General features: G+C 60.7%; 3 protein-coding genes across 4 annotated transcripts in view; 1 reads left to right on the top strand and 2 right to left on the bottom strand.

The window, feature by feature from the left end:
• UPF1 (UPF1 RNA helicase and ATPase) overlaps positions 1-4576 on the top strand; it is a 36466-nt gene extending 31890 nt beyond the window's left edge. For both annotated transcript variants that reach the window (XM_036093833.2, XM_036093834.2), the window contains exons 21-24: positions 1168-1329; positions 1462-1679; positions 2008-2130; positions 2702-4576. In XM_036093833.2, coding sequence (XP_035949726.1) covers positions 1168-1329; positions 1462-1679; positions 2008-2127 — 500 coding nt within the window. In that variant the 3' untranslated portion in view covers positions 2128-2130; positions 2702-4576. The remainder of the gene's footprint in view (positions 1-1167; positions 1330-1461; positions 1680-2007; positions 2131-2701) is intronic.
• A 377-nt stretch (positions 4577-4953) lies between these two features.
• Positions 4954-6850, bottom strand: GDF1 (growth differentiation factor 1). The gene is made up of 2 exons (XM_036093837.2): positions 6427-6850; positions 4954-5789 (listed from the first exon to the last, which is right to left on the bottom strand). Exons 1-2 carry the CDS (start codon positions 6749-6751, stop codon positions 4999-5001), a joined length of 1116 nt encoding a protein of 371 aa, XP_035949730.1. The 5' UTR covers positions 6752-6850; the 3' UTR covers positions 4954-4998.
• Positions 6851-7055: 205 nt separating this feature from the next.
• CERS1 (ceramide synthase 1) lies at positions 7056-24104 on the bottom strand. Its single transcript, XM_036093841.2, has 7 exons — positions 23831-24104; positions 21269-21428; positions 17169-17349; positions 15416-15577; positions 14924-15071; positions 14598-14707; positions 7056-7132 (listed from the first exon to the last, which is right to left on the bottom strand). Exons 1-7 carry the CDS (start codon positions 24086-24088, stop codon positions 7090-7092), a joined length of 1062 nt encoding a protein of 353 aa, XP_035949734.2. The 5' UTR covers positions 24089-24104; the 3' UTR covers positions 7056-7089.
• Between the last annotated feature and the right edge of the window lie 1379 nt (positions 24105-25483).

Raw genomic sequence — 25483 nt, 5'->3', positions numbered from 1 at the left:
TTGCAAGCAAATACTGTAGCTCTTCCTGTTTGCTCCTGGGCCCCAGGCCACGGTGTTCCCCTCCCCCAGCCCCTGCCCTTTGCCCACTCAGTGGGAGGGGCACCACTGCAGCTCCTCCAGGCCGCCCACAGTCTCGGTTCCGGTTTCGCCGGTCTTCCAGTTTCTGCTTGCTCTCTCAGACCGCTCTCCTGTGTAGGGTCTCTGTCCTGAAGCTGAGCATTACCCCTGCTGTGTGCAACAGCCCCTCTTGCCGGAGCCAGCATCTGGATGGTTCCCATTCATCCCCCAGATCCCTGCCTCCTGGGACCCTTCCCCGCACCAGCCTCTACAGAGGGTGACTGGCTCACCCAGGTGCTTGGTGCCACACGCCCGCATTTTACACTGAGCTTCGTCCCCTCGTGAGCTCACTGGCCATCCTGGGGCCGGGTGCACCCCAGCAGTTCCTCTCACGTGTGAAGTGAGCAAGCCCCCGCTTTCCTTGCTTGCCCAGTATTCTCCTGGTTGTTGGCTCAAGTGACAAATCTCATTGCCACATCCAGTGAGTTGCCATGTAGGGTGCTCTGGGTCCATCTTTCATCCTTGAGCTCACCGTGGGCCCAGCTAAGGCTCTCGGCCCTTGGGGGCAGACCAGAAGGCTGTGCTGTCATGCCTTGGCTCCCTTTGACTTCCCAGGCCCTGGGGCAGCTCTGTGCAGATTGGGGTATGCCTAGCCTGGGGGGTACCTGGGGGCCTTCATTTTCAGTGGGATCCACTGGTCTGTTCAGTCAGGTGTTTTCTTGCTTTTGGTGGTCATGGTAGAGAGAGGGGGTGCGGGTAATACGAGCATAGAATTTTATCCACAAAGAACTTTTTTTTTTCAATTGGAAATGCAACGTAGCTTCAATCTTTTGGGTGCTTGTAGGCCAGGGATTCTCCAAATACCCTGGGAGAAAAGGCTTGTTCCCAGGAGCCAGCCCCAGGGAGGCTCTCAAGAGTGGGGGTCGAGTGGTGAAATTCTGTATCACCCAGGTGGCTTTGCTGTCAGGCTGCCCCGAGGAACGCTGTGGCACTCGGAGCAGCGGCAGGATGCGAGTGACATTCCAGCCACTCCAGCTGCCATTGGCGGGGCAGGCAGCAGGCTTGTTGGGATGTGGCAGTGACGCCTGCCATCCACCTTGTGTCTTGCAGGCCGGCCCTCAAACATGTACTTCCAGACCCACGACCAGATCGGCATGATCAGTGCAGGCCCCAGCCATGTGGCCGCCATGAACATTCCCATCCCCTTCAACCTCGTCATGCCCCCCATGCCCCCACCAGGGTATTTTGGACAAGCGAACGGGCCAGCAGCAGGTGAGCGCCAGGCGGCAGCATGTTGGAAAAAGCACGTTGGCGTTGGAGTTTGTTCAAGTCTGGGCTTTGGGCAGCTGGGCTTGTCGGTCGGGTGCAGATCTCCTTCAAGGAACCTGGACTGCTGTCTTTCAGGCCGGGGTACCCCAAAAGGCAAGACTGGTCGTGGGGGGCGCCAGAAGAACCGCTTTGGGCTCCCTGGACCCAGCCAGACGAATCTCCCCAACAGCCAGGCCAGCCAGGACGTGGCGTCCCAGCCATTCTCCCAGGGCGCCCTGACCCAGGGCTACATCTCCATGAGCCAGCCCTCCCAGATGAGCCAGCCTGGCCTCTCCCAGCCCGAGCTGTCCCAGGTGAGCCGGCGGCAGGGAGGTCAGGACAGCTGGGACTGACCCCCCATACTCACCCCTGCAGACCTGAGCATGGCTCCGCTTGGCCTTCTGCATAGGTCCGCTCTCAGCAGGGGGGCTGGGGGGCCTAAAGCATCAGCTTCCCGATGCAGTCTTAGGCAGCTGGCCTGGGTGACCTGTGTCCGATGGTGAGGTAACCAGTGTGGGTCTCCTGCTACTTAGGCTTTAGAACCGGGTTTTCCAGATCCTTCTCTGGGGCAGGTACTTGAGGCTGGAAGGACGTGAGCACATCCTCCAAGTGGATGCTTATCTCCCCAACTTTGTTTTTCAGGACAGTTACCTTGGCGATGAGTTTAAGTCACAGATCGATGTGGCGCTGTCACAAGACTCCACGTACCAAGGGGAGCGGGCATACCAGCACGGCGGAGTGACAGGGCTGTCCCAGTACTAGAAGGCAAGCTGACCCCTGCAGGAGGTCGTCTTCATCGGGATCTGGACTTGATGGGAAATCAGGGAAATGTGTGGTAGGGGTCTCAAGTCCCCAAGAGGCCAGCTTGTCCTGTGGCCGGCCATTTTGGCTCCTGTGCATCTGCTCGTGGTGACGGGGATAGGAGCTTCATACCCAGCTCCCTGCGTGGTGGTCCTTGCCTGAGAGAGTTCTAGGACTCCATGAGGAAGGGGTGGGCGTGGGAGTCCTGTCCCAGCTACACGGGGCTCCTCTGCACCAGGGGCTTCGGGGGGCCGCTAAGACCCTGACATAGGGCTCCCCTGAATGTGGCGTGACCAGAGCTGGTGAGCCTGGGCCCGGGTCCCCTCCCTGTGTGTGTGCTGGGTGAGCGGGGTGCTAGTGCCGCTGGCAGAAGGGCCCCTTAACTCTCGGCTTCCTTCTCCTTGGCGTGGGGAGTCACTGGTGCGGGCATCCATTTCACAAGCGCACGGTGGGGTGAGGGGAGGAGCCCTGCACCTTCAGGGCGGGGGGTCCCCGAGCTGCTCTGATGGCCCTCTGCCCTCCTCCCTCCCTGCAGGTGGCAGCGGAAGAGCTAAGCTATGTGGCTTAGTCCATCAGCATCTTATTCTGGGTAATAAAAAATAAAAATAAATGGATACCTGTTTTCCACTGCTAAAACTGAAGCACCACTGTGAGCAACAGGAGAGGGAGAGGAGCACCCGAGGGAGAGAGGAGCCCGAGACCGAGCGAGCGCCCACTGCTGGCCCGCGGCGGCGAGGAGAAGGAGAAGGGAGAGCGGGAGGCGGGCGGCCGCGGAGGACCGTCCGCCAGCGAGCCCTGCCAGGCTGCCCCGCTCGCCAAGGAGGCCCAGCGCTCGCCGCGTGCACACCTGGGTCTGCGACCAGGGCGGAGGGAGGCACACCCTCATCTCAGAGTAGCCCTTTCCTCTGTTCTTTTCTTTCTGTTTCTCTTTTATTGAAAGGGGACTACGTTTTAGCAGGAAAAACTTCGCATTTCTGTGCCGAGCAGGCTCCTTGCCGAGGCGGCCGTGCTGGGAGAGCCCCGCGGAGGTGTGGGTTCTGTCCACACCAGCTCTGCAACGGCCCTGGTCACGCTGCCTGTGTTCTAAGAGGGTTTCATTTGAAGAAAACACGGTGTTTGGGGTTTTTCTGTTTGTTTTTTAAAGATTCTTTCAAATGAGTACTGAAAAATATACTTTCCTGAGTTTGTCTCTCAAATCTTAGTGGTGGACCTGGGAGATGTGAGAAGCTTCCAGAAACGAAGTTTAAACAAGCCAACACATCTCAAGATTAGGATCAACACCTGTGACGGGATCGCGAGGAGAAATTTTGTTTTCAGTTTTAGCTTCCAGCGGCTTCTCCCTGCACGTCAGGGCGGTGAGAGAGCACGGTCTCGTCCCGGGCCAGGCAGCCCCACGGTGTCTCCGCCGGACTCTGAGAAGCCAAGTGCTTCCCGCGCGCCGCGGACTCGTGCCCCACCCACCCCGGGACGGGGCCTTGGGCAGGACTGGCTGTGTGAGGCCAGAGGGTGGGGAGGTGGCTTCTTCCCCGGGGTCCTTCCTGAGGATTTGGTGGAAGACAGCCACCAAGAGGACCCATCCCCAGGGAGGCGCCCACAGTGCCCGTGGCTGGTTGGACATGCCGAGCGCCCCACCTGCCTTGTTCTCTACCCCACCCTCCAGGTTGGGAGACCTTCTACCTGTGGGTACGGCTGTGATGGGGTGGGGTGATTTCTGCTTTTTTGGGGAAAAGAAGTTTCAGAAATAAGTTGGTTCTACGCCGAAGGGGCTTGGAGCAGTTTGTCACATCAGCTAGTAGAGGGGGCTTCCATCTGGTGGGGTCTGGGCCACAACTCCAGAAGTTACTGTAGCTGGGAGAGCCACCCCCAGCTCCTTGCACACCACCGTGGGGGTGGTAGTCTCCCTGACAACCACCTACTTGGGGACCATCCCCTGCCTACCCAGGCCCTAGTGACCCTGACCACACACACCCCCCGCCCCCCCAGCGTCCCCGTCCCTGTGAGGCTGACACTGGCCCTTATCAAAGCCTCCAGATTCCAGCTTGTACTTGGGAGACGGGGACACACAGGCCACTTTCCTTCCGGCTAGGCCTCTTATTTATTACCATTGCTGTAGGGCTTTCGGTTTCCCCCTTCTTTTGGTAGGCCACATAGAGGCGTAGAGTTTGGATAGGTTTCCGCTCTGACCCCTTGTGCGACACCCCGTGGGCAACCTGTGCCCACCCGCCCGCCCTGTTCTGTTCCTTGGAATGCTTTGCCTCTGCTTTGTGCTGTTTGCTTTGTTCTCCACCTTCATAGCAGCAGTTACTGTTTTCCAAATTGAGGAGCAGCATCTGTACCAAGGCAATGTAACTTCTGATTTCTGGTCGATTTGTTTTAAGCTCTATTGTCACCAATAAAATCTTAATAAACAGTTCTTGTGTTCACACGGGGGCAGATGAACTGCAGGGAGATGGCAGAGCTCCTGGTCTGGGGGCCTGGCTTTTTGGAAGCCTTGAGGTCGCCTGGACGGCAAAGCTGAGAATGGCTAGATGATCAGCATGGCAGGGACTGGGGGGGGGGGGGGGGAGGAGCGGGGGGAGTGACCAAGGCCCCTGCATTGGGCAGTGCCTGGGCCTGCTGTGGGCAGCTCCCAGGCTCTTGGGCAGGTTAGCTGTTGGGCTACCTGGAGATTGGGATGTAGGACCCCAGCCCTGGGAGAGCTGAGCAGGTGGCGTCACTGGGGGTCACTGTCCCACCACCTTGGCTGCTTCCTCTCCCGTCCCCAGGCGACCAGACGGGAGACAGGGGAGCGGACCACGCAATGTTTATTGTCTGGGCCCCCATCTGGCCCCGTCAACGGCAGCCACACTCGTCCACCACCATGTCCTCGTAGTGCCGCAGGACCACGTTGTCGCTGTTGTCGAAGAAGAGCACGGAGATGGGCGACAGGCGCGCGGGCACGCAGCAGGGCAGGCCGCCGGCGCCGGGGGCAGCCGCGTGCATGAGCGCGCGCAGCACGGCGTGGTTGAGCGGGGCCGTCCCGCCGGGGCCCGACAGCGCGGCGGGCAGCGCGCACTGGCCCTGGCAGTAGTTGGCCAGGAAGCCGCGCGGCGCGATGACCCAGCGGTGCCAGCCCACCTCGCGGAAGCTCACGTAGAGCCGCCTCGTGCGACACGCGCCCCCGGGGCTGCCGCCCACTGCGGGCTCGGCTTCGCGCCGCGGCCGGGCCAGCGGGTGGCACAGGCGCGGGTCGAGGGTCACCAGCAGCAGCGAGGCCTCGGCCAGGTGCGCGCAGCCGGCGGGGGCCCGGGGGAGCAGCGCCAGCGCCAGGCGGAGGCTGCGCGGCGCGGACGCGTTGCGGGGCCAGGCGGCGCCCAGCAGCTCGGCGCGCACCGGCGTTCGCAGGGTGGGCACCGCCTGACGGAGCAGCACCGGCCCGGCGCCCGCGCCCGCGCCCGCGCCCTCCGCCGCCTGCGTTATGCTCAGCTCCCAGCCGAACGGCGCCTCCGCCGCCGCGAAGCGCAGCTCCAGGCGGGCTCGGCTCGGGCGCTCTGCGGGTTCCACGGCCGCGAGATCGAAGACGACGATCCACTCAGGGCACTGCCCCGCGGCCCGTGCGGGCTCCGGGGGTCGGGTGGGCGCACCTGGGGAGGCAGGGAGAGGGCTGGGCTCGGGCTGCGCCCCCGCGCCCTGCCTGGCCTCCCCGCGAGGGGGTTTCTGCTGCGGACGGGGAAAGGTGAGCGCCTGGGGCTGGGGGCGCCAACTGTTGGAAGGCGTCAGATGGTGTTAAGTGGCGCGCGGGGCGGGGGAGGGGGCGGGGAGTGAGGGAGTGGGGGCAGGGCATCGCTTGCAAGTAAGAGGAGGCCCGGCCCTGTGCAGGGCGGCCTGCCGGCGGGACCCAGCCAGGGCTAGAGATGAACGGATGCCTGGGGCCGGTGGGGAGGCGATGCTGGAGAGGTGGTATCTGCAGGAAAGGCATCAAATGGTGTGAAACAGCGGGGGGAACGAGCGGAGAGTGGGGGCAGGGCTTCAGCTGCAAGCTAGGGGCCTTGCCCCGTGCAAGGGAGCCTGGCCGTGGGACCACTCCAGCCGGTCCCCGCAGGTGCCCACGGGGAAGAGCCCATGGAGTGCGGGGGGCCAGGTTGCTCGTGGGCTGGACGGGACGGGTGGGGACATTCGGAGCCGCTCTGGCTTCCCCCACGCGGCGCTGGAGGCTCGTGGCGGGGCGCACAGCGGGGTCCAGCCTCCCCGACACACGCCCCCAGCGCAGGCCCCACTCACCGCGGTCCGGGATGTGGCGCACGATGTTTCCGGCGACCCCCAGCTCCTCCACGTGGCACGGTCTCAGGGTGGTCCCCTGGGGCGTCCGCCGCGGGCCCACCCTGGCCTCCTGGGGGTCCCGGTGGCGGAAGAGGCGCCACATGACGGGGGGTACGGGCCGGGGCGTGGGGGCGCCCCGGTGCACGTCGGGCAGCCCGAGAGCCTGGAGCAGAGCGGCGGCGGGGCCCGGGGGCGCTGGGGCGCGCGTTGGGGGCGGTGAGGGCAGCAGCAGGGCCAGGAGGAGGAAAAGGACGCGGCGGCCAGGACGGCGGCGCGGCGGTGGCATCTTCCTCGCTGGCGGCGGCCGGACGAGTGCTCAGGAGCCGCCGGGCACCCTCGACTTGCAGGCTGGGGGCGGGGCCGAGGTCCCTGGAGGGGCCTGGACGGAGGTCTGGGGCTGGGCGGGGTCAGGGTCCCGGGGGACGTGGCCGCGGTCCTGAAGCCGGACGGGGGTAGACCCCGGGGGCGGGACAGGAGTCCAGGGGGAGGTGACCGGGAGTGGCCAGGGCCCAGGTGGGGCGGGGAGGGACGGAGCCAGAGTCCCGGAGGAGGGGCGTGGTCGGTCCCTGGGGGGCGTGGTCGGGCGAGGCTGGGTCCTAAGGGGTGGGACGGTGATCAAGGAATTCAGAAGCGCTTGTCTTTCACCAGGCCGTTCCTCAGCGGCTTCCTGGGGGCCAGAACCGGGCCCAGGTTAGCCCCGGGACCCCATGCCCGGCATACCGCCCTGTCTCGCCCGCATCGCCCTCCACATCCCTTTTTCCTGCCAGGCGGCGGCCCACCTGGGTCCTTCCTCCCTGCCCACACGGCCATGAGACCTTGCCTTCCGCCTAGTGGGCATGGCGTCCCTGCTCCTCCCAATTAAACCCTCCTCTCTCCTCTCTCCGGAGCTACCCACCGCCGCTGGAGGGCAAGAGCCCTCCGCCTGATTTAACCCCACCACTTGGGTCTGGATAAACCCTGCACTTTATCCTCCTTCCCTTCCAGAGAGTGGGCAAAACTGGCCAGAGCTCCCTGACACTCCGCCCAGAGTAGGGCTCCTCCCTGGCTCCGGTGGCCCCGGCTGGCTCACAGCCCAACAAGGAAAGTCTTCACAGCCCCTGTGATTCTCCATCCACTGGCCTCTGTCTCCATCTGCCACAGCCCCTACTTTCCTTCCACATTCTGAAAACAAGTTATGCAGTGTTTTAAAAACTCGAATCAATATGGTAAGTGTCCAGGTTAAGTCCAGAGAAAGCCCCCTAATTTTTTTTTTTTTTAAGATTTTATTTATTTATTTGACACAGAGAGAGAGAGGGAACACAAGCAGAGGGGGCGGCCGGCAGAGGGAGAAGCAAGCTCCCCGCTGAGCAGGGAGCCCGATGTGGGGCTCGATCCCAGGACCCTGGAATCATGACCCGATCTGAAGGCAGACGCTTAACCGACTGAGCCACCCAGGCGCCCCAAGCCCCCTAATTTCTAAATAATGTATGGTTTGCATATTTCAAACTATAAAGATGTCTTCTGGGGGATGCCTGGGTGACCCAGTCAGTTGAGCGTCTGCCTTCAGTGCGGGTCCTGATCTCGGGGGTCCTGGGATAGAGCCCTGCTCAGCAGGGAGTCTGCTTCTCCCTCCCCCTCTCCCTCTGTGCTCTTTCTCCCTCTCTTGCTCTCAAATAAAATCTTAAAAAAAAAAGATGTCTTCTGCACCCCAATGTTCCCAAAAGTCGACCCGGAGGTTGCTGCCGTGCGCACCACCGCTCTCCATAAATTCTATTTTCCCTGCCGGCGCTGGTGGCACGTCTCGGGTCCCGCCTCGGGGTCTGCCCAGGACCACCTGACCAGACTCGACAAGGGTTTCCGCCCCTGCTCCTTGGGGCCTTAGCCACTGCCTGCTGGTGCTGACCCAGCATCTCCCTGCCGCTTACTGGTCATGGCATTGGCCACTCCTGTTCCCGCTTAGGGGAGCCCCCTCCTGCCTCTGCGCATCGGTCTATCTGTGTCTTTGCAGAAGTGGGTCCTACGGTGCGGCTTATGTACACTTGTTACCAAGTTTTTTGAACTGCTACTATATTCTCACGATCTAGACATCAGACAGCGCAGAGAACTCACAGTTTGCCTGAGCCACTCCTGGAATCAACCTGGGTTTCTTGCTTCCGTGCAGCATCTCACACACATCTTGCGGGTATCTCACACACATCCTAGCTCACGGCGTGGGCTACCACCCCGGGCATCCCCTCGTCTTGCGGAGCACTCTGGCTCAGAGACCCTTTCATATAGGAACCTACTTCCCTCGAGATGACCTCAGTCACTTTAATTCATTCTTTCCTTGGGCTGGAGCCACCGCATGTCCCTTCCTGGGAGCGCGCGTCCCATCCTCTGCCCACTTCTCCGTGGCTTGCTGCCCTTTCTCTGGCTGCTACCACCGGCAGGAGCCCTTGATCTGTGAGGTTAGGGATAAGCCCCCAGAGATAAGCCCTCAGGTTTGTCCTTTGTCATCCGTTTTTGCCTGTTGGTTCTCTAGACGGAGCAGAGGTGGGGGCTCCTGGCTTCTAGACTCTTCTCATGGCTCAGTTGCTAGATGCCACAATCTCCCTTTTCGACTCGGGTTTTATTTCGCAGCTTCTGCTTCGGCCTCGACATCTGATCCATCGGAAGTTGGCCTTGGGCTGATTCGAGATACACAAGTTTGCTCTTTTCTCCAGATGGTTACCAAGTATTTCTGACAGCTCTTCGCTCCCAGTGATCTTTAGGACTGGAGTCTATTCCATTTATGGACTCAGCTCTGTTCCGCACTGTTTCAGTTCCTATACTTTTACAGTAGGTTTAACACGTTCGAGGATTGGTACCCCGCCATGCACCTTACCAGAACTTTCCCGATGATGCTGGTTTATTTTTCTGTACAAGCTTCCAAGCACCCCTCCCCACTCAAAACCAGTGTTCGTATTTGGCGGGGGTGGGGGGGGGTGGGCGGTGGTGGTGGCTTCTCTACGATGTCAGATTTGCGCTGTTCGGTGTCATCGCCCCACTAAGGGGAAAAGAGAATCAGAACAAGGATGGAAACTGGAGGGAGAGGAAAGCAGGCAGCATCTTGGGAGGATTCTGGATATTTCCTCGGAGGTAAGGAGGACAGGGAGCGAGGGGACTCCCGAGGGTTTGGCACGGTTTCCACCCTGAGTTTCCCTCCACTGCGATGGGCAAACGTTCCAGAAAGGTACTTTGGGGAGGGAAGTGGGGCTGATTCCCAATAGTTTCACAGAAGCTGGGAACGTCAGGTGGACCCGGAGACAGAGAATGGGCGCGCAGAGGAGCATCGGGAGCTGGGGGAGAAACTTGGAAGTCAGGTGAATTAAATGAAGGGGCCGTGAGAGGAGAGGCCGTGGGGAAGTGGTGGGTGCCGCAGGGCAGGTCAGCAGACCGAGTGGGGTGAGGGCCCTTGGTGGCTGCTGGTCTCAGCAGCCCCCGAGGCGGCAATGGGGGGCTTCAGACCGAGGGGCTGGGTCAGGACTGGGGCACGGGGGCCCCTCCAGGGGTCTGATGGCGGAGGCAGTGCTGGTGGTCGCGGGGCTCTGGGAGGCAGAGGGAGTGAGAAGAGAGAAGCAGCCGGAATGAATGAAGCCGGGCACCACGAGGAAGGGGGCGGGGCTACTTACTGGCCACGTGCTCGGTTTCCCAGCTCCACAGTCGTGGGTCTCAGTCAACATTTCCTCACTGTTCTCAAACCTCCCTGAACTTTCGTCTACGCAGCCTGCAGGATCCTGGTTCTGGGGCCTGGAGATTTCCCCTGTGGCTGGGTTTGGTCAATTCTGAGAAACGTCCTGTGCTTAAAAAGAACATCTGTTCCCACTGCTTCTGAGCTGCTCAATGAGGAGCTCGGACTACCTCCCATGGTCCCGTCATGCTGAGATTTTAGGGTTGTGACACGTGGAATGTTCCAGATCAAGTATTACATCTGATTTTCTTGTCTTGTTCTTTTACTTGCAACGTTCATGTATCCTGGACTTGAAGTCCTTTAACCAGCGAAGAGGTGGATTAAAAAAAAAAAAAAAAAAAAATCTTGTGGGGCGCCTGGGTGGCGCAGTGGGTTAAGCATCTGACTCCTGGTTTCAGCTCAGGTCATGATCTCAGGGTCGTGGGATCGAGCCCCGTGTCGGGGGTCCACATTCAGCAGGGAGTCTGCATGAGATTCTCTCTCGCTCCCTCTGCCCCTCCCTGCTGCACTCTCTCTAAATAAATAAGTTTTTTTAAAAAATAAATTTAAAAAAACCTTGTAACTGTCACGATTATTCCATGTATGCTTATTTGGATGAGTAATATTTGAGAGTCTACCCTCTGGTTTTGCCTTCCTTATCCTGCTTTTACTAATCTTCCTTTTTTGCATTTTTTTTTGTTGTCCCTGTCCGGGGTTCCCCTCTACATCCTACCAGCGTTCCCAGAAGTCCTTAATATAGCCTAAAGGTAATCCCCACCCTCTTGCAAAGTGCAAAGGCCCCAATCTCATTTCAGTATTTACTGCTTCAGTTCTCATTTTTTTAAAGCTCAGATCGGGCCTTTACATTTTTTTACCCAGATATGTGTCATTTCACCTGCTGATCTACCTCTTGGGATAGCTTTCCTGTGTTCTGAAATACACCCCTCAAGATCTGTGGGTGGTAAACTTTCCTAGTTTTTCTTCTTGTGGGTGTTCTGTCTCTTGAGGAATTGTTTTTATTTTTAAAGATTTTCCTTTTTTAAGTAAACTCTACACCCAACGTGGGGCTCGAACACAGGACCCGGAGATCGAGAGTCGCGTGCTCTACCGACGAAGCCGGTCAGGTTCCCTCAGGCAAATGTTTTCAGAATTGTGTAAGAAATTCCCAGTTGCTGCTTCCTTCTTTTCGGTACTGGACAGGACAGCCCCCTCCACACTCATCCCGCGTCCCTTGGGGCTGTGTCCTTGTTGCATAGGCCATCTTTCCTGTGGCTGTTTTGCATTTCTCGCTACGACGTGTTTGGGGGCATGGATGTCTTTTTATTCATCCTCTTTCTGATTTACACCGTTACGTCTGGAAAATTCTCAGCATTGTGTCTTCTCATGTTGTGTCCGTCTCCTATCAGAACTCAGCGAGGCCAGGTCATGCTTAGAATTCTAGCTGTCATCGTTTCTAGCTGCGGTTGCTGTAACCTTGGTCACTTCTTCGCAGCTTTTAACTTTTTTTTTTTAAAAGATTTTATTTATTTATTTGAGAGAGAGAATGAGAGACAGCACGAGAGGGAAGAGGGTCAGAGGGAGAAGCAGACTCCCCGCTGAGCAGGGAGCCCGATGAGGGACTCGATCCCGGGACTCCAGGATCATGACCTGAGCCGAAGGCAGTCGCTTAACCAACTGAGCCACCCAGGCGCCCAGCTTTTAACTTTCTGATTCTCTCTCCAGCAGCATCTAATTCTATGGGCCTTAACATCCACGGGGGGCTGATGGGCGGTCCCCACATCCTAATCTCTGGAACCTGGGAATGTGACTTTATTAGGGGAAAAAAGCTCTCTGCAGATGTGATTAGGTGAAGGAATCTGGGCGGAGATCAGACTGGATTTAGGATGGACCCTCAGTCTGAAGACAAGTGTCCTCATAAGAGAGAAGAGCTGGAGAGCAGAAGGTCGTATGAAGACAGAGAATGGACACTGGAGTGACACGGCCACAAGCTGAGGGAGCCGTGGAGTCCCCGGAAGCTGGAAGAGACAAGGAAGGGTCCTCTGCTAGAGACTTCGGAGGGGGCACGCACGGCCCTGCTGACAATGTTAGACTCCTGGTCTTCGGGGCTGTGAGAGACGGATTTCTGTTCTAAGGCCCCCCAACTCACGATACTTTGTCACTACAGAACTGGTGACACACTATGACATCCAATGTCATTTTTGACGATCTTTCATGTTTTTTTTTTTAAGTAAGATTTTTATTTTAGGGTAATCGTCGGTTTGTGGAGATGTTGCGAAGGCAGGACAGGGAGCTGTGGGGTACCCCTCGCCCGGCTTCCCTGAATGTTACCATCTCACACCTCCACAGTGTATTTGTCACAATGAGGACACCAAGGCCGGGACAGTGCTATGCACGAAACGCAGACCTTATTTGATTTCCCGAGTTTTTCCGCGGATGTCCTTTTTCTGGCCCACCAGCCCACACTGCGTTCAGGCAACACGCCTTCATTGCCTCTGACCGGAGACAGCGCCTCAGCTGCCTTGTTTTCCACGACCTGAGGGTTTGGAGGCGCCCTGACCACTCTTCGGCAGCATGTTCCACATTCTCCTTGCTTCTTATCCATGTGACATCCGACTGCGCTAACTGCGGCCAGCCTTGGGGAACTGAGCTCTGCAGGTGACACCCGGGGGGTGGATCCTGGCAGTGCGTTCCCCGGTCTGCCCTGTCCTTTCTGTGCGGAGGTCACGCTCTCATCCTACTGGACATGCCGGCCACGTGCCAGCCCCCCGCCCCCCACCCCACGTTCTGGCCGGGTGTTCTCAGGGCAGACAGGCTAGGGAGCCGCACCGAGTGGGGCTAGGTGGTCTGGACATCTCCACCAGGAGCTCCCCAGTCTACAGCAGGAAGATCTTTCCAGTTTTTCGTTTTGGCCAAGCAGGTGCTTCCCTCTCGCATCTGCTGCTTTAGCTGTTGCTTTTTCTGAGGTTTTCTCTGAGGGTTGGTCAGACTCCTTGGTGAGACCTCACTGATGTCTTCGTGGAATTCCTAACTCATGTTCCCTGGACACCGGACGATCAAACAGCCCCCAAACTAGACGCCTGATTCCCGCCCACCCCCCTTGGCCGGTGCATACAGCCCTACCCCAACTCAGCCCCAATTTCCATCTCGGTAAATGGCAGCTCGAGCCGGAAGTCTTGGATTGTCTTTGGTTTTTTTATTTGTTTCACCTAAAACAAGTCTGGTAGGTTCTATAGCAGAGCTGGGATCTGACCACACTCGTCCTGGCGACGGCCCCTGTGCCCACACGTCCCGATGACAGGGACGGCCGCGTGGTGATTAGTCACCCTGGCCGACAGGCCCCCACACTATCCAGCTGCAGAGACCTCACCTGCTGTCCAGTCCTCTCATGTCCGTGATCCCCGCTCGCCTGTCTGGTCCCTCTCTGGCCTGGGCGCTGGCTTTTTGGCCTTAGCAACCCCCCACCTGTAGTTCCATGCTTGGGGGGTGCAAAGTGCTTTTATTTATGTAAACTGGCCAGAGAGCCCTCAGCTCTCCACTCTGGAACCCGCCGGTTCTCTGCTCCCCTTCTTATGTATTCCAAGGAGATTTTTAAAATCTCTGCTTCTCTCATCCTCCTCACAGCCCATTCTGACCCACCTCATCGAGCTCTGAGCACACTGCTTCCCTGAAACCCCCTTTCTCAGGTCGGTCACTGATAAGCCCCCCAGAAGCCAAATCACAGGGTCCACTGACTTGGCACCTTGCAAGCCGTCAGCAGCCCCCCATCTTGGGGTGTTGTACACCCTAGACTCTGCTGATCACCCAAAACTGCCTCCATTCACTCCTGGGGCCCCTCCAGGCTGGGAGCATTGGACATCATCTGGCTTACAACCTGGGGCTGGTGAATCCCAGGGGTCCTACCTCCGTGGTGCTTGATGAGGCCCCTTTTCCCCTCCTTCCCTAGGACTCCCGCCTGGGCCAGACTGGGTCTGAGCCCCCAGCCCCCTCTCCTGCTTGACTGCCCTGTGGGCTGCCCTGCTGGGCCTCAAGGCCAGGGAGCGTCAACACGGGCCTAGTGTGGGCTCTCTGGGCCACCACGGCTCCCCGTCCTCCCCACCTCCACTGCCACCTGCTTAGAGGCTCCCCTCTGACCTGGATCATGGCTGCTCACCCACCGGGCCAGCGACTCAGCTTGGCCCTCATGCTCCTAGCTCCTACCACCGAGACCCGGATTCTCCACCCTCGCCAACCTGCCCCACCCCCGGGCTGCTCCACCCACTTCCTGTCTGGCCTGATGGCATCTAACTCTGTCGCTAAGCTTCCATGCCTTTATTGCACTCTCTCTGGGACAGAGGCTCTGGGGGCGGGGGCAGTGTCCATGGCAGCCTCATCCGCTGCCTCGTCTCCAGGGCCGGCCCCCAGAGTGTGCGCACCGGACAGATGTGGCTAAAGGAATGAACCGGGGCGGCGGCCCCTCCACACTCACTCAGCTTTGCTGGGCTTGGGGCTCTGGGCCTCTGCCGCGTCGTATTCCCGCACGTCCTTCAGTTCGCGTACCTGGCCTGTCAGCACCTTGGCAGCAAAAGCCACGATGTACTGTGGGGGCAGGGGGGAGCACAAGTGAGAAAAAGCCACTTCCCTGACCCTGCTGCCCTCCCGATGGCTGTGTGCTCCTGCCACCGGACCTTTGCACGTGCCGTTCCCAGGGCCGAATCTGCCCCTCCCTGGGCGTGCCTGGGAAGGGCCTGTGCCTGGACCACCGCTTGGGGACCAACCACTGGGTGGGCAAGGAACTGTGGGCTGCTGACTCACCAGGAACCAGTAGAGGTTCATGAGGGTGAGCAACAGAAGGAGAGCGTTGAAGAAGAAGTAGAAGGGGATGTCAGGCACGGAGCGCAGGCTGCTGTGGCACGTGGCGTACAGAACCTTGAGCGGGAACCAGTAGAGGCGGAACCAGAACCTGCAGCGGGGAGGGGGGCTTGGGGAAGCTGTCGGGGAGAGGCGGAGGGTTGCCCCACCTGGGCCCTGTGGTGTCCCACCTGGACTCATCCATCTGTCCCTGCACACCCCCACCCATCCCGGTCCCCCTGCCCCCTCCTTGCCCACCCCTGCCCGTCTGTCTCCATCCCCACCCAACCCTGCTTCTGCCCCGCCTCCGGCTCGCCCCTGTCCCGCCAGGCCCCGCAGACCGCACCAGGCCCCGCCCCCTCCGGCTTGGCCCCACCCCTTCGCCCAAGCCCCACCTCCTCCCCGGAATGCCTCCACCCCTTCTCGCCAGCCCCACCCCCTTCCCTGCCCCCTCACCAGCTGAGGCTGAAGCTGAGGCAGCCCAGGTCGGCCGCCAGAGCGTGGAGCCTGTGATGGGAGCCGCCGCGGGACTTGAAGTAGACATTGAGCTTGGTGAATTCCAGCTGCACGTCGCTAATGTCATGCAGGAAGAGCACGAGGATGCCCACATTGTGGTACCTGGGGAGGGGAGTGGGATAGGGGAGGAGAGAGGGTGGGTCACACTGGGGACCCTTACCCTGCACCAAGGCTGTACCCCAAGCCTCCTGTGGGCCCCTTCAAAGCTGCCCTCCCTGGCCTCCGTGACCTGCCCATTTCCTCAGCGGGCCAGGTCAGGGGCAGCACCCAAGCTGTGCCTGTGCCTTGGTGGCCCCACCCACTCCCTCACCCTCCCTGCCTCACTGTCCCCAGGGGACCCTGGAAGTTCCTTGTCTGCCCCTCCTCGTCTCTGTGACCCCTGACCCTCAGTGGCCTGGGCCATTTTGCATCCCCCACAAGTCTGTCCCTCACCTCCAACATCATTGCCACGCTGACCCTCCTAGGTCTGTTCGTTTAACCTGAACATTGCTGCAATCTGCAGACCTGCCTAGGGAAGGCCGAGTCCCCACCAGGCTCTAAAGAAGCCTGAAGGCGTCCGCCTGTCCCTCCCCAGCATTCCACCTGACAGCTGCTTGGGCCACTGGACCTGAATTCAGCCTGAACATGCCTGAGCACCTCTCTCACTCTGACCTCCTCACAGTTCACGTGCCACAGGCCCTTTGCACATGCTGTTCCCATCGCCTAACACGCACCTCCCCAGTGTTCACGGAGCCTTCCTTCACCTTTCAGACTTTGCTCACGTGTCACCCAACCACCCACACCTCACCACCCCCATGGTCCTTATCTTCCCACTTGATTTTTCTCCATAGTTATCACCTTCAAACAAACTGTTAGTTCTTTTCTCGTCTGTTTGTTTGGGTCTTATCATCTAATTCTACTCTAGAACATTGCTACCTAATAGAACTTTCTAGAATGATAGGAATGTTCTAAACCTGCACTGTCCAGTAGGAGAGGCAGGAGCTACACGTGACCACTAAGCAGCTGACACGTGGCTACTATGGCTGCAGAAGAGAACATGCAGCTTTATTTCAGTTCAGGCCGAGCTGACACAGGCTCCGGCGGCCGGCAGCTCCAGACGTGTGGAGCAGCCCGTCCAACGGGAACAGCAGGTGAACCGTGCGTGTTACTTCAGATTCTCTATCAGCCACATTTAAACAAGAGGTAAAGAAGACGTACAGTTAATTTTAACCCTATATTCTAATTGACTCGGTAAGTCCAAAATGTTGTCATCTTCACATGCGACTGATACAACAAAAGGATTGGCAAGAGATACTCCCTCTCCACTGTCTTTGACCTTACACGTATGGCAGGTTGAGGTGCGCATGGGCTGCGTCTGAGGCCCTCAGGGGCCACGTGTGGTGGCCACAGTGGGCTCTAGAATGCTAGGGTGGGTTGGCTGTGTTCCTAGCCGCACCCCCTGCAGCAGCCGGGCATGGCCGGTGGCCCAGGAAGCACTTCTAAGTGACCCGGCCAAGGCTGCCACGGGGTCGGAGGGGCCAGAGGGGGACGGATGGGGTATGAGCGGGCTGGGGCTTCTCTGCACCTGATATACCCCATCCCTCTGCAATCTCTCTCCAGAACCCACCCCCATGGATACCCACCGTGGCCCCCGCCAGCCTACCCTCTCTGCTCATGCTGTGCCCTCTGCCCTCCAGCCCGCTCCCGGACTCACCGGAAGGCATAGGAGGAGACGATGAGGACCAGGGTGACCACGTGGTGGATGAGCATGACCACCGAGTCCTTGCGCCAGGCGTCCATGTACAACGTGGCATAGATGGAATGGCCGTAAAAGCTTCCTTGCAGCAGGTAGGCGGCTGCGATGTCCCGGGGCACCGCCATGCCCGGCGTCCAGTCTGGGGAGAGCAGGCCCGTGTGGTCAGGGGCCTCCAGGACCCCTCCAGCTGGGGTGCGGCCTCCACAAGCCAAGGCGTGCCACCCCCTTCTGCGGGCGCACTGGTCCCTGCTAGTCTGTTCCCACTCTCTACCCGTTATTTTTTACGAACGGGTGTTCTTTTTTTGGAGTGGTTCTAGATTTATAGAAAAAGATGCTCCCACCCCTGAAATCTGTCCCTTGCAGGATTTCCAACTCTGGCTTCGTTTCCCCTTCCTGTCTTCTCTTACTTATCAGGCTCTCTGGAGGCAGCTTCGATGCCCCTGTCCCAGGTTCTCCCATCCCGGCAAATCCCCCTGCGGGATGGAGGCTGCCACCCGCCTCACCATGCCAGGCAGGACTGCCGAGGCAGAAAGCTGACGGGCCAATCCTGTTGCAGATGGGCTGTCCCACCCAGTGGGGTGTGGCTCCCCTCCACCTGCTCCTGCGGCCACCCCATTCCTGCTGGCACCTGTGCCCACCCACACTCAGGCTTCACCCCCTCCCGGTGACACTGACCCCTGGCTCTCCCCATTTCCTCTCTCAGGACCATCACCAAGAGGGCTCGGCCTGCATCGATCTGGACTTCCCTGGCCACTCCTTCTCTGCTCACACCCCCAAAACGACCACCCTGGGCTCCCCCCGAGGGCTCCTGCCTCCACCCTCAGAGACCTGGAGCCAGACCCTCATGCCGCCTGGAGCCTGGCTGTCCCCTAACCCCCACGCCCAGTGCCTCGCCTCGGCGACCCTTCTTCATCTGCACCTTGACTCCTTACGCAACAGGGACCCACCCACGTGGACCCCCATCCGGGGGCCCCTCTCTGTCCAGGCCTCTGCTCACTTCCCCTGCCCTCGCCACTCTGACCCTGCTCCGGGCACCACTGTCTCCCGCTCAGCTCGGCCCCAGCTCCTCCTGGCCTTCCAGAGCCTGTCCCCGACGGTCCACCCTCCCCGCGGTGGTTGCAGCGGCTGTGAACACACGAGCCCCATGTGCTCCAGCAAGTCCACTCCTAGTCAGGTGCTCAAGGGAGCTCAGGCCAGGGCTCCTTGCACACGCAAGTGCACAGGAGCGCCGCCGGCCGCCACCAGACGGTGGAAGCAACCCAAGTGCCCACCAACGCGCGAGTGGGTGAGCCAAACGTGCGCCCTGCACACGACGGCCTACCACCCAGCTGTACAAAGCGGCGAGGCGCCAGCTCTCCTATGGTGGCCATGAACCTCAAAAACACGGCGCTCAGTGAAAGGAGCCAGACACAAAAGGTCACAGAGAGCATAATCCCTTTCCACGTCCAGGAAAGGTCCAGAACAGGCAAATCCGTAGAGACAGAAAGCAGATCCGTGGTTGGGGCGGGGGGGAGTGCCTGCCCGCGGGGACGGGGTCTCCTTCGGGGGGGGGGGGATGGAGGCACAACACGGTGAATGTGCCACGTGTGCCACGGAACTGCCCATCTGAACATGGTGAATATTTAAAAACTGTGGTAAGACGCGTACCACGTGAACGCTAACACCGCAGCCATTTTTCCGTTCCGTGGCCCCACTGTGTTCGCACCGCAGCGCGGCCATCCCCAGAACGTTCCTCATGGCGCCCCCCCCGAACCTCTGTACCCCTTAAGCCCCGGCTCCCCGTGCCCTCCCCGAGTCCTGGCTTCCATCTCCACGCACCTGGCTACTCCAGGGACCTCACGCCAGCGGACAGTACCAGCCCCTGGCAAATTATGGTTGACTTTACGTCATGTATATTTTACCTAATTAAAAAAAAAAATGCAACCCCCCCCCCCCACAATGGATTAGATCTCCTCCCACCACTTTATCAGGTCCAGGGGCTCCTCAGAGTCTGACAGCAAAACGCACACTTCTGGCAGGACCCCCCCCTCCCCGAGCTCTGTGGGAATGTTGCAGCCGGTGGAGGCCCCCCCAATACCTGCCGGGCGCCTCTGCCCCCCTTGAGAGGGAAGGGATGTAGAGGCGCCTTGGTGTACAGAGCCAGCCCGCTGTGGAAACAGGACACCGAATTTTCCACCAATCGCACTGGCAAGACTTTTACCGTTGGGCGAGCGTCCCCCTCCACCCTCGAGCCCCGGATCTGGGGCGGGGTAGGGAGAGTGCGACACACATGGGATCCCCCATCCACACTCCGTCTGCACCTCCCCGCACTCGGGGGGCCATGCAGCCCCGGCCTGCTCTCCGCATTCACATCCAACCTGCTGCTCTGGACGCTTCGTGTCACCCCCACCACATCCCCCACCCCGGCCTCTGGGATCAGCGCCGCGGCATCCTAAACCCAGCTCCTGCTCTCCCTGAAACCTGCCCCCTACCTGGGATCCCAGCCCCTGGTGTCATCCCCACCCTCCCTGCTCACCCCTCCCTCTGGCCTGGCAGTGGATCCTATCAGTTCTGCCCTCAAAACATTTCTCAAGCCGGCCATTTCTCTCCCGTTCTGGGCCCCATCCTGGGCAGAGCCCCCTCGTGTCCTGGCTCCTGCCCTCAGCCCCCTTCTCAGTTGGGCCTGTCAGTATCCCCTGCTGCTCACAGCCCTCCGGTAGCTACCCCCTGTCCTGGGGGGGCTGCTCTCTGCCTCTGAGCATCTGCCAGGAGTGTGCCTGTCCCACGGTGGCCCTTGCATTTCCTATCTGCTCCAGGCACCTCCGGGTCCCCATGCAAAGGTCACTTTTGGTGGGGCCATCCCCATCTCTGTAGAACATTCCCCGCCCCCCTGGAGTTTTCTCATCAGCTCTTAACGGGTTTCGTACTTAATTGTCACCACAAGACATCAAGGCGGGGGGCTTTCTCTGGAGCACTCACAGCCCTGTCAGCACAGTGCCTGGTACACAGTAGGTGCCCAATAAGTGCACATGCAAAGCAGCAGCTCACCTGCAAGCATGTTATCACAGCATAATTTAAAAGAAAAAGCCAGAGGCAACTCCATGCCTGAAACTGACAGGGATCTATGGTGGTTCAGTCACACAAAGGGAAATTGAATGACAGCTAAAACCTGCCCTCCAGGGGTTTATAACAAGGGCAATGCACGTGGGGAGAGTGGCCATGTGGGCGACGCAGTCCCACCAAGACAGACAGGTGCCCAGCAAACGCGGTGCTCGTCACCGGGAAACAAACACAGAAGCTCTGTGCCCAGCCCTTGGATCGGAGCGCGGGGCTTGGTGCCACCAGGAGGCTTCAGAAACTGTTTACGTCCTGTGGCAGGAAACACGTCCATGTGTGTCCCTGGTACACAGCTTGAGTGGTCAGCACAGGAATAGAGAAATCCCGACACCCCCATCACAGATTGGGTTTTCTAGAACAGCCTGCCTGCAGGCGATAAAGGACACTACAGTCACCTTCCTGCCTACCCCACTAAGCTCAGGCCTTGACGACCCCCACATCTAATCCAATCAATGGATGCAGCCGTTTCTCACCATCCTTATCTCTTCGCCAAGCTGGTCCAAGCCACATTAGTCCCTCACCTCCCCACTGGGCCCTTTCTTCCTTATCCGAGACTCTCCTGCCTCCACATGGCAGCCAGAAGAAGCAGCTTTTTATGATCCACAAACCCATCCCATTTAGAATGAAACTCACACTCCTCCTACCCTCCTCTCGTCCTCACACACCAAGCTCAGGCAGGCCCCAGGGCCTTTGCCCATGCTGTTCCAGACACCAGGAATGCCCACCTGGGTCCACACAAGGGGTCACCTCATTCAGGACACCTCCCTGAGCCCTCATAGCACCAGGTCCTAAACAGGACCCTTTCCTGTCCCCAGAGCCCTTTAGGCACCCTTGTCCTGGGGCTACCTTGGGACGGCCCTATCTTGGAGCTGACATCCAGCATGAGATGTATGATGAGTGTCCAGCTCCCCCATGTCGAGCAGAACCCTCCCCCACCCTGCTCTGTCCAGCAGGGCCCCTACCGTAGAAGACAGAGGGTGGGTCGTGAAAGAAGGGGTAGTCGGTGCCGAAGAGCAGGTAGGCGCTGTAGCTCCAGGCGCCCAGATAGAAGAGAAACTTCCAGGCGCTCTCAGGCATCTTGGCGGCATCTCTAGGCTGGAGGCGACACCGCTTGGCCAGGGGCTATATGGGTGAGAAGGCAGTGGCCATCAGTGCTGGGGGCCAAGGGCCAGGGACCACTTCTCCAGGGTGGGGAGAGCCAGGCTCAGGGGCTCTCCAGGCTGGGCAGTGTTGGGGAGGGCCGGGCCCGGTACCCACTGCCGCCTGGAGTGTAACCAGAGCCCATGTGTGCCAGCCAAGGGCTAAACTTAGTGCCCAGCTGTCCGGCGCAGTGTGGGGAGGGGAGTGGGGGGAGACCTGAGAGAAACGTAAGGGAAGGCCATGGCGGAGAGGAAGGGGACATGTGAGTACAGTGCAAGGGAGACCAATGGGGCCAGCCCAGGGGAGCTGGGGGACTTGGGGTTCCCAGAGGGAGCTAGGGCTATACCAGGGAGGAGGGGAGATTAAAGATAAGATATGGAGGGGCCTGTAGGGGCAAAGCTGTGAAGAGAGCATGGAGGTGAGTATGGGGGCATCTGGGAGAACATGGGGAGGCTGGAGCCCCAAGTGATCCCCACAGGGGAGAAACCTGAGGGGAAGGTGTACCTCAGAGAATTTGGGGGTAGGCTAGAGAGAAAAAGAGGTTGGGGAAGATGGGGTGGGTACGTGAGGGACAGCATGAGAATGTAGGGGGACAAAGGAGGAGAGAATGGGGCAGAGAAAGAGGGGGCAGGGCAGGGGAAGGATGTACAATGAGATTGGGGACATGAACTGAGCCACCTAAGGACACACCAGGGAGGACTGGAAGAAAGAGAGGTCACATAACCGTGAAGTATGGAGGAATTTGAGGGGTGCAGCTCCCCCGGAGTCCAGGAGCCCCGGCCTCCAGCTCCCTGGGGGCGGGGCTCCAGAGCTGCTGGGTCAAGCCCGCCCCCTTCCCGCGAGGAGAGGCTTGTGGGGGCCGGAGCACCAGCAGTTGCCATGGAGACAGCCAGAGCCAGTTCCAGTCACCCCTGGCAACCAGGCGGCTGCCAAGAAGATGAGCTTTGGAGGAAAGGGCAGCCCCTCCACCCGTTTCTTGGGAAGGGCGAGCCTCGAATTGCTCTTGCCCCACCCGGACGGGCCGCACTGGCCAGAGCTCCCGGGATTCCAAAAGGGAGGGTGCTCATGCTCTTGCTGTCCCCCACCAGGCTCCCTCACTGCCAAGCCTCCTCCTCAGGGAGGGCGCCCGCTCCACTCTGGTTGTCCCAGAGCCACCACATCCCCCTCCTGGGCTCTGACCCTCAACCTCCTGGACCTCCCACTTCCCAGCTGGAAACTGGGAAAGCAGAGGGACCAACAAAGCCAGATGGGGACCAAGGCTGACCCGTGGAGGGGCCCTGATGCCTGCCTCCCCCCTGCCTGGAGAAGGGTGGTGGCGGGGGGCTCTTCCCCATGTGGGTGATAGGGGATGGTGGTGGGGACAGTAGTCTCCAAACAACACCCTATCCTTGACTTAACAAGGGCCAGCCTCTTCCCAGCCAGCAGAGAAAGGCCCCTTTGTTGGCGCTGGGCTCTCTGTCCCTGCAGCCCCTGCCACCTCCAGCCAGATTGGGGCGGGGTGAACCCAGTCAGTCCACGGGGGAGTCGCAGCCAAGCTAGGGGCCCAAATGCCTTCCCACCAGTTCCCATAGCAGCGACCCCTCCCTAAGGAAGGGAGGGAGGCCAGGCGCCAATGTCACCCACAGGGTCACTCTCCACCTGGGGCGGTAGCCTCCCCAGACTCGCTAGAAACCGGGTAATTCGGACGCAGCCCCTTGGAGGCAGCCCAGTCCAGCTCTGAAGACCCAGGCCCTGCCGCCTCTCAAAACTGCGACCACCGGCGTGGCCGGGGAGTCCAGGCCTTTGCTTCCCCAGGTCGGAGGGTGGCGCTGACTCCAGACATGCGCGAGGTAGCGACCGGGTAGCTCCTGCCTCCTTCCCGTGAGCAGCGGACAAGTCCGCTCCGCCGCCGCGTGGACCTCGGGCCCCGCTCCGGTCCCGGGAGCGCCCCGCACGGCCCCGAGGCTCAAGGCGCAGGCGGCTTCTGCGTCCCGAGCCCACCCCGCCCGCATCCTCCGCTCCTCCGTCCCCGATTCGGCCCTGCCCGAAAGGGCGCGAGGCGGCCCGGGCCCTCCCACCGGCCGGGGCCCCCTCGTCCCGCACCCACCGGCATAAGTCGGCCGCGGTTCCCCCCGCATCTCGAACACCCCGTGTTCGTGTGGGGGTCCCCACATCCCGGGCTTGCTCCGGCTCGGCCACACCCCCGCATCCGCCCCACCCCCACCCCTCTCAGCCCGAAAGGGACGAGCTCCTCCAGCCCGAGGCGCCCCACGTTCCAGTCACCCGGCCCGTAGAGGCAAAAAGGGGTACGCGAGGGCCCGGGGTCCCGCGCCCCCCATAACAGCCCGCCCCCGCCCCCCCCCCCCAGCCCGCGGCCCCACGTCCCGGCCCCCGGCGGCACTGACCCGAAAGAGGCGCGCGGTGGCCGCGGAGCGCAGCGCCGTCCAGCCGAGCGCGCCGAGCGCCAGCAGCAGCAGCTCGGGCGGCGCCAGGTGCGCGTGCTCGGCCAGGCCGCGGCGCGCCAGCCCCCAGCCGCAGTCCGCGCAGCCCCGCGCCGCAGCCAGCGCGCTGCCCCAGCTGCGCTGCACCAGCTGCGCGTAGCTCGGCATGGGCTCGGGCCCCGCCGGCCCCGCCGGCCCCGCCGCCGTCCCCGCCGCCGCCATGCCGCCCGCTCGCCGGCCGCCGCCGCCGCTTTGCGCCCGCCCGCGGTAGCCGCCGGAGCCGCGCGCCCCGCGTCACGCGCCGCAGCTGGGCCGGGGGCGCGCCGGCCGGAGCTGGGGACCGGGGGGCGGGGCCGGCGTAAGCTCCGCCCCGGCGGGGGCGCGGGCGGCGGGGACTTGGGGCCTGGTCGCGACGTCCGAGACCCTGAGGGCGCGCGGGTGCTCGGTCTCCCGGAGGCAGCAGCGGCGACCACGGGCAGATAAGACCCGGAGTTGTTGCGACGCGTCCTGGAGCCGGGCCCGCGCTCCTGCTCATTTTCCAGTGGAGGAAACCGAGGCGGGGAGCAACGGGGGGAGGGTGTCTGCCAGGCGCCTGCCCGGCCTGGACCCCGTGTCCGCACCCCCTGCCCCCGCTCCGTAATGCCCCTGCCCGCTCGGCTCCCCCACCCCACCACTCGGTGTCTGCGATGTGGGGCACGGTGAGCACCAACAGGCAGTGCCCTTCAGCGGTAACTCTTTCCCTGCCCTCAGGGCCACCTGCTGCTATCCGTGACCCTGAGGACCTGGCAGGCCTCCCTCCCCCGCAGCAGGTTAACACGGCCTGCCTGCGGAGAGGCAGAGGGAGTGGACACCCACCTGCTGGGACTCAGAGACTGGATCGAGACCGCTGGCTCCATTGGGACCACCCCTGGTGATACTCTACTATCCAGTGACCAGGCCCTGTGTCTGAAGCCCCCACTGGCCATGACCAAGGACACCAGTCATCTAGTGGGAATATCACCTTCCCTGACACTGACAGCCCCCCAGGACTCCCACATTCCTGTGTTCCTCCTTCCCTCCCACCAAGGACGTCATCCCAAAGCCTTTAAGATGCAGAGTGAAAATCAGTGTGGGCCCCACAGGAGGCCTGACCTGACCCTCAGGTGCCTGGGGGAAAACAGGCAGGAGGACTGAGGAGGCAACATCTCTCCTCCTTCCCCTCAACCTTCATCCGGTCCAGCAACACACTCAGTTGGCCCTACCTCTGAATGTTCACGAATTCAGCCACTTCTCTGCACCTTCACAGCCTCCTGTGGCCCTGGGCCCCCCTAATGCCTCTTGCCTGGTATCCTGGCTTTCTCCTGACCCTGGACAGAGGCCAGAGGGAGTCTGCTTGCTGTTCTCTGTTCACAGCCCCCATGGCTCCCATCATGCAGAGTAAAAGGCCAGCTCCTCACCGTGACTCACATCCTACCGTCATGCTCTCCTCTCCACCTTGCTCCCCATATGCCACACTGGCCACCTCACTGTTCCTCTAGCACCCCTGGCACAGTCCTGCCTCAGGGCCTTGGCACTGGCTGTTCCCTCGGCCTAGAATGCTGTTCCCCCAGGTGCTAGCAGAGACCTCCCCTCACTTCC

The sequence above is a fragment of the Halichoerus grypus genome, chromosome 1 (assembly GCF_964656455.1).
Source record: "Halichoerus grypus chromosome 1, mHalGry1.hap1.1, whole genome shotgun sequence".
Taxonomy (NCBI): Eukaryota; Metazoa; Chordata; class Mammalia; order Carnivora; family Phocidae; genus Halichoerus; species Halichoerus grypus.
Note: the sequence above shows the minus strand (reverse complement) of the source record. Positions and strands in the feature narration are given on the sequence as shown.